This window comes from Scyliorhinus canicula, chromosome 13, assembly GCF_902713615.1.
Source record: "Scyliorhinus canicula chromosome 13, sScyCan1.1, whole genome shotgun sequence".
NCBI lineage: Eukaryota > Metazoa > Chordata > Chondrichthyes > Carcharhiniformes > Scyliorhinidae > Scyliorhinus > Scyliorhinus canicula.
Window position 1 is genome coordinate 72,035,951 of NC_052158.1, and position 8,238 is coordinate 72,044,188.

Consider the following 8,238-nt stretch of genomic DNA (forward strand, 5'->3'; position numbering starts at 1 on the left):
CAAATCAGGGCAGGACCTACTCAGTTAATGGTAGGGAGTTGGGGACAGTTACAGGACAAAATGATGTAGGAATACAGGTTCATAGCTCTTCCAGCAGGCTCTCTTTTCTGCCACCTCGTAATTTCCTTTGCCCTCTGCTTTTTGCACACTCTTCCTGACTCCTTCCCTTCAGGCACTCAGATCAGCAGCGAGGATTTTCACCGACTCCAATCCTAGGCAACCTGAAGTCTCGCTTTCAGATACCTTTGTGTCGCAGACATGGACGAACCATTGGCCTCTTGCCTGTAGCAAGATCGCCATAAGGCACGGGCTGGATTCTCCGTTACAGCGAATAAATGTTGACACCAACGGAGCACGTGTGGTCTTTTACGACCAACCGTTTTGCGTGAAGCCCTTATCGATTCTGGAACCGGTGATGGGCTAGCAGCGGTGCCGGTGAAAGTAACGGCTCCCATGACAAAAATAGCCGGAGAATGGCCGTGTCCCTGGCCGCGCATACGCACGGCAAATGACATACAGTGGTCGAGCTATAGAACATGGTGCTGGCTGTGCGTGGATCCGACCCATGATCCATGTCCCCACAGCCTATCGGGGGCTCCCGGCCAATGGCACGAATCCTGGCCGAGTATGGCGGCGCTGGACACAGTCCGCAGCTGTCACGCTGGGTTCCTGCATGGCTGAGACCACACGTGTCCTATGCCATTGGGAACTCGGCCCATCGGGGATGGATAATCGTGGGAGGGCTGGCCGATGACGTGCCGCAATGATGCTATTTTCGAGGAGATGGAGCATGGTTAACCGGCCAGCCCCGATTTGAGTGTCGGTCAATTCTCCACCCGATCGCTAATTACGATATTGGCCCTCGGTCAACGGAGAATCCAGCCCTGTATCTTTGGAGTTGGCACCATCGTAGTGTAGTAATTTAGATAGGGTTCTGGACTGACTAATCTATTTGAAAACATCCGCCCTACTGCATTTCATTATGTAGCTCATCTTTCAAAATCACTCTGCTTGAATAAATTAGAAAGGGTAGAGTTTTGGCGGCAATTGGCAATTCCAGATTCAAATTGTGTCCAGAATTACGCCAATTTTGATAAGTGTTTTAAACCGAGTTTACACTCAAACTCTCTTGCGTGTTGCCAAATACATAATTTGCCATGAGCCACTGGAATTAGCAGCTCTTTAAAACATCGGGGAGAATTTTTCAATCGGCATGTGGCTGCACGATAGACCCGACTGCTCGCAAAATGGGATGTGGTGACATCGGGACGGTGACCCCACATCATTGTGCTGCTTCATGATATTTGGGTCGGCAAGAAAGTGCAGAAGTTTGAAGCACACCTGCCGACAGTTAAAGGCCATTAAGTTCACAGTTGACAGCAATTTTCAGTGGCCTGCGCACTTTTTTAGCTCAGCTCATAGATTAGTCAACCAGGCAGTTTTCACAGTTCAGTCTTTCAACAGTCAAGGAAGGATAAAAGGCCTGGAATATGTCAGAAAGGTGAGGGGTTAGGAGTTTTGCTGCAATTTGCTTGTAGTTGGATTGGAGGTCTTTTCAGGCTTTTGTGGGCTGTGGTGAATGAGATTCACACGGTATTATAAGTTACCAATGCCACTCTGTTCCCAGTATATATGTATCAATATTGTAAGTGCAATTGCACTACCTGACCACCAGGGGGAGTAGCTCTGGGAGTACTCGAGAGTTTGTACTGGGCTCCCCCCTTGGCTCTGCCCAGAACTCCTCCCCCTGGAGCTACTGTATAAAGATCCGTGCCACAGAGTCAGCCAGCCAGTTCACCGAAAGTTCAACCGCTAACAGGCTGGCTCTGTTGTAAGTATATTAAAACCGCTATTCTAATCCTACAAGCATGTGTCCGTAGAATTGATGGTTCCATCATGGGCGTTCTGAAACATTCTCAGATTGTTAAACATTTGCAGAGGCTTTCTACAGAAAGGCCCCCTACAGTGCAGAGACCTGTTGCAATCTTACATAACCTTCTTCACTATTCACTATGCCACCAATCTTGGTGTCATCTGCAAACTTACTAAGCATTCCTCCTACATTCTCATCCAAATCATATCTATCACAAAAACCAGTGGACCCAGCACCGATCCTTGAGGCACACCGCTGGTCACAGGCCTCCAGTTTGAAAAACAACCCTCCACAACCACCCTTTGGCTTTGGTCACCAAGCCAATTTTGTATTAAATTGGCTTCTTCGCCCTGGATTCTGTGAGATTTAACCTTTTGCAACAACCTACCATGCGGTACCTTGTCAAAGGCATTGCTAAAGTCCATGTAGACAAAGTCAATCATGCTGCCCTCATCTACCTTCTTGGTTACCCCTTAAAAAAACTCAATCAAATTGGTGAGACATGACTTTCCCCTTACAAAGCCATGCTGATTTTCCCTAACTAGCCCTTGCCTGTCTAAATGCCTGTAGATCCAGTCACTCAGAATACCTTCCAACAACTTACCCACTACAGAAGTAAGATCACCGGTCGTTAGTTCCCTCGCTTATCCCTGCAGCCATTCTTCAACAAGGGTACAATATTTGCTATCCTCCAATCTTCAGGAACCTCTCCTGTGGCTGTCGATGGTTTCGATATCTCAGCTAGGGGGCCGGGAATCTCAGCTAAGGGACCGTGAGGTGGGGTGAGGTGAGGGGGACAGTCAGCACGGATTTGTGAGGGGTAGGTCTTGCCTCACAATCTTATTGAATTCTTTCAGGAGGTGACCAAGCACATGGATGAAGGTAAAGCAGTGGATGTGGTGTACATGGATTTTAGTAAGGCATTTGATAAGGTTCCCCATGGTAGGCTTATGCAGAAAGTAAGGAGGCATGGGATAGTGGGAAATTTGGCCAGTTGGATAACGAACTGCCTAACCGATAGAAGTCAGAGAGTGGTGGTGGATGGCAAATATTCAGCCTGGAGCCCAGTTACCAGTGGCGTACTGCAGGGATCAGTTCTCGGTCCTCTGCTGTTTGTGATTTTAATTAATGACTTGGATGAGGGAGTTGAAGCGTGGGTCAGTAAATTTGCAGATGGTATGAAGATTGGTGGAGTTGTAGATAGTGAGGAGGGCTGTTGTCGGCTGCAAAGAGACATAGATAGGATGCAGAGCTGGGCTGAGAAATGGCAGATGGAGTTTAACCCTGAAAAGTGCGAAGTTGTTCATTTTGGAAGGACAAATATGAATGCGGAATACAGTGTTAACGGTAGGGCTCTTGGCAATGTGGAGGAACAGAGAGGTCTTGGGGTCTGTGTTCATAGATCTTTGAAAGTTGCCACTCAAGTGGATAGAGCTGTGAAGAAAGCCTATGGCGTACTAGCGTTCATTAGCAGAGGGATTGAATTTAAGAGCCGTGAGGTGATGATGCAGCTGTACAAAACCTTGGTAAGGCCACATTTGGAGTATTGTGTGCAGTTCTGGTCGCCTCATTTTAGGAAGGATGTGGAAGCTTTGGAAAAGGTGCAAAGGAGATTTACCAGGATGTTGCCTGGAATGGAGAGTAGGTCTTACGAGAAAAGGTTGAGGATGCTAGGACTTTTCTCATTAGAACGGAGAAGGATGAGGAGCGACTTTATAGAGGTTTATAAGATGATCAGGGGAATAGATAGAGTAGACAGTCAGAGACATTTTCCCCGGGTGGAACAAACCATTACAAGGGGACATAAATTTAAGGTGAATGGTGGAAGATATAGGGGGATGTCAGAGGTAGGTTCTTTACTCGGAGAGTAGTGGGGGCATGGAATTTACTACCTGTGGAAATAGTTGAGTCGGAAACATTAGGGACCTTCAAGCGGCTATTGAATAGGTACATGGATTATGGTAGAATGACGGGGTGTAGCTTAATTTGTTCTTAATCTAGGACAAAAGTTCAGCATAACGTCGTGGGCCGAAGGGCCTGTTCTGTGCTGTATTTTTCTGTATTCTATGTTCTATGTTCTAAAACCCCAAGACTTTTTACACTTATGTGAGGAACAAAAGAATGACCAAGGTGAAGTTAGGGGTGGGAACGTGTGCATGGAGTCTGAAGATATAGGAGAGGCCCTAAATTAATGCTTTTTTTCAGTGTTCACAAAGGAGAGGGGCCATATTGTTGAGAAGGATAGTGCGATGCAGGCTGGTAGGCTGGAGGAGGTAGCTATTCGGAAGGTAGATGTGTTCGAAATTTTGAGAAGCCTGAGGATAGGTAAGTCCCCTGGGCCTGATGTGATATATCCGAGGATTCTTTGGGAGGCGAGGGATGAGATTGCAGAGCCTTTGGCTTTGATCTTTATGTCCTCAGTGTCTTCAGGAATAGTGCCAGAAGACTGGAGAGAGGCAAATATTGTCCCCTTGTTCCAGAAAGGGAATAGGTATAACCCTGGGAATTATAGGCCGGTTAGTCTCACTTCAGTCATAGGTAAATTATTAGAAAGGGTCCTGAGGGGTAGGATTTATGATCATTTGGAAAGATACGGCTTAATCCAGGATAGTCAGCATGGATTTGTGAGGATAAGTCTTGCCTCACAAGTTTGATTGTATTCTTTGAGGAGGTAACTAAGTACATAGATGAAGGTAGAGCAATTGATGTTCTATACATGGATTTTAGTAAGGCGTTTGATAAGGTGCCCCATGGTCGGCTCATGCAGAGAGTAAGGAGGTATGGCATAGAGGGAAATTTGGCTGATTGGATCAGTAACTGGCTATCACACAGAAGAGGGTGGTGGTAAATGGTAAATTTTCATCCTGGAGCCCAGTCACTAGCGGTGTACCACAGTTATCCCTGGATCCTCTGCTATTTGTGATTTTTATCAATGTGGTTAGCACAATTGCTTCACAGCTCCAGGGTCCCAGGTTCGATTCCCGCCTTGGGTCACTGTCTGTGCAGAGTCTGCACATTCTCTCCGTGTCTGCGTGGGTTTCCACCGGGTGCTCCGGTTTCCTCCCACAGTCCAAAGATGTGCAGGTTAGATGGATTGGCCATGATAAATTGCCCTTAGTGTTCAAAATTGCCCTAAGTGGTGGGTGGGGTTACTGGGTTATGGGGATAGTGTGGAGATGTGGGCTTGGGTAGGGTGCTCTTTCAAAAGAGCCAGTGCAGGCTCGATGGGCCGAATGGCTTCCTTCTGCACTGTAAATTCCATGATCTATGTCCATAGATCTCTGAAAGTTGCCACCCAAGTGGATAGAGCCATAAAGAAAGCCTATAGTGTGTTAGCATTTATTAACAGGGGGATTGAGTTTAAGAGCTGCGGGATTATGCTGCAAATGTACAAGACCTTGGTTAGACCACATTTGGAGTATTGTGTGCAGTTCTGGTCACCTCATTATAGGAAGGATGTGGAAACATTGGAAAGGGTGCAAAGGAGATTTACCAGGATGCTGCCTGGATTGGAGGGTAGGTCTTCTGAGGAAACATTGAGGGAGCTTGGGCTTTTCTCATTGGAGCGAAGGAGGATGAGAGGTGACTTAATTGAGGTGTATAAGATGATGAGAGGGATAGATAGAGTGGACGTTCAGCGACTTTTTCCTTGGGTGGATGTAGCTGTTACAAGGTGGCATAACTATAAGGTTCATGGTAGAAGATATGAGTGATGTCAGAGGTAGGTTCTTTACTCCGAGTTGTTGGGGCGTGGAACGCAGTCCCAGCTATGGTAGTGGAGTTGGACACTTTAGGAACTTTCAAGCGGTTATTGGATAAGCATATGGAGCGCCCTAGAATTATTGGGAGTAGGTTGATTTGATATTAGTTTCAGACTAGTTCGGCACAACATCGTGGGCCAAAGGGCCTGTACTGCGCTGCACAGTTCTATGTTCTATGTGCCTCAATTTAGACAGTGTTGGATCTTTTTGCGTGCAGGCTTTAATTTGCCTTGCAGACACTGGAAAAATCTTGAAACAATTTAGGATCATCGTGACCTGTTCTAATGCCAGCAAAAGAGCCAGGCTTGTGGGAAACAGGAGATGACTCAGGGCATTTACGTTAGCTCTTCGCATTTCAGGACAGTGCCCTGAAGGATATTCATAATTTGCAAATAATAGGGCCCAATGCTTTATCCAGGCACAGGCAATAGTGGGGATTGTCTTATCCTCTTTAATTAGTCCCAGTAAGATTAACAGAGGTTTATTGAATAGGTCTTAACTGTACAAGGTTTGGAACTAGATGAGGTAAAAGCCCGCGAAGAAGCTGATGACATCATGCAAGTCACGTGACTCAGTTCTTAAAGACACATTGCATGCAACTATAGTAACCCATACATATAACAGTGCTGATGCACTCTAAGGTATAGTAACATTCTCGTAACTCCAGCCTGCTCCTCCATTCAGTTAGATCATGCCTGCCCATCTACTTCAATGCTACTTTCTCACACCACCTACATACTCCTTGATGTATTAGGAGAACTTCCACCATCAGGTTGAAGTAATGACCTGTGAAAAATGTTTGGGATGGGGTATGGTCAGCGCGAGAAGAGAACAGAGTCTGACAAAGCCTTTGTGCAGCCTTAATGGAGGAATCATATGATTGAACCCACCATATGCAAAGGCAAATCTGGTGAAATACCTTACAATAGATGCACACAGTCATCAAGACAACAAATATTGGTGGCATTTTATGTGGATTAGTATAATAATGGGTCAGTTGTTCACATTCAGATGTAGTAGTACACAATACCCAGACAGAGACATTGAAGCCATGAATCTTTCTCAGCTAAAAGCAAAATAATCAGAAAATGTAGCACGGTAGCACAGTGGTTAGCACAGTTGCTTCATAGCTCCAGGGCCCCAGGTTCGATTCCCGGCTTGGGTCACTGGGCTTGGGTAGGGTGCTCTTTCCAAGGGATGGTGCAGACTCGATGGGCCGAATGGCCTCCTTCTGCACTATAAATTCTATGATTCTATTTTGCCAAGTAACATTGTGAACTTGAACTGAGGCAATAATGTGAATATTCTGTTCTCTGTGACATTCCGAATAATTCTTTTCTTCTCTGTCACAGATGCGAGCTACTATGACTTTCCGGCACTGAACGTTTCGACCGTCACACAGGAACAATTGTCCTTCTTGGCTCAGCCCAAACGCAGGCAAGCCAGCTTCTGGCGCAAGTTCTCAAACAAGGCAGGATCGGGTAAAGATTGAGCACCCTATTCCAAGGAGCGATTTGTCCACTAGCCACATTCGCCATGAAGACTTGCCCGACGTACATAGCACCGAAGGCCACACTTCTGCATGACATAAAGATAACCTCAGCTGGATGTAATGTCATGTTCTGTACCCGGTGCGCCCACCATGTGTTAGAGACTAATCTGTTCAGAGGAAATTTCTGCCTGTATCTTTCGAGAATATAAATTTTTATTGGACACTCCACTGTCTGTACACTGCTCTCATCAGGAAATAGCGAAGTACTATAAACAAGGTCATCACAAAACTTTCACCTCTTGCTGTTTAACATTATTTTCTTTGGAGTCAAGTACTGTATCACGTTAATATCTTTTCTACCTAAATGTCACTTCATCAGGTGGTGAAATGGAATTGGAGTTTCAAATTCATTTTGCCAATTCTTCTGTACAAAATGGACAAATTTATTGCACACAGTTAAATCATGCAGGATCCTGATGCTCCAAATGGAACACTCTGTTGCCCTTCAATGGGAGGCTACATGAAATCTAACTGACTTGTACATGTATCCATCTCTCTCTGTCTATTTCCTTCCTTGCATCCCAACCTGACCAGCCCTACTGCCATTCCCTTTCAGATTAATGATAATTACCGTCAACAAAAGTTGTTCATCTATCTTTCTGGCACATTCTATTTTTCTCAGGCATAAAGGTCTCTTCTTTCCCTCCTCACATTTTCTCCTCACAGGTGAGAGCATAGAAGTCCAGGGAGAGCTAAAGAATTGGGGGTGGCCTTCTATCCATCCAGCTAAGGAGAGGAGCAGCTGGATATTAGTGGAGTCTAGATATGCCTGGCTATTGGAGATGAAGAGGTGGGGTCCTCCCAGCTACCTGGTAACAGAATTAAATATTACGCAGGCACATGATAGAAAAGAACTCACTCATGTTAACTTGATGTGGTGTCTCACACATCACTGTGGTGTTCAATTGTTCAGTGTTTAATTATGTGTACCTGCATACTGTTGACTGCTCATTGTGTACGATTAGTCAAGCCTGGATTTGAAAAAAGAGATACTAAACTGTCAGCTGCAAGCATGAGAACAGACATTTTAAAGCATTAAATAAAACTGCCCA

At 45.5% G+C, this 8,238-nt stretch overlaps 1 protein-coding gene across 2 annotated transcripts in view; it reads left to right on the forward strand.

Moving 5' to 3' along the window:
• LOC119976128 (rho guanine nucleotide exchange factor 4-like) overlaps window positions 1-7,352 on the forward strand; it is a 75,759-nt gene extending 68,407 nt beyond the window's left edge. For both annotated transcript variants that reach the window (XM_038816315.1, XM_038816314.1), the window contains exon 9: window positions 6,987-7,352. In XM_038816315.1, coding sequence (XP_038672243.1) covers window positions 6,987-7,126 — 140 coding nt within the window. In that variant the 3' untranslated portion in view covers window positions 7,127-7,352. The remainder of the gene's footprint in view (window positions 1-6,986) is intronic.
• Window positions 7,353-8,238: the final 886 nt, after the last annotated feature.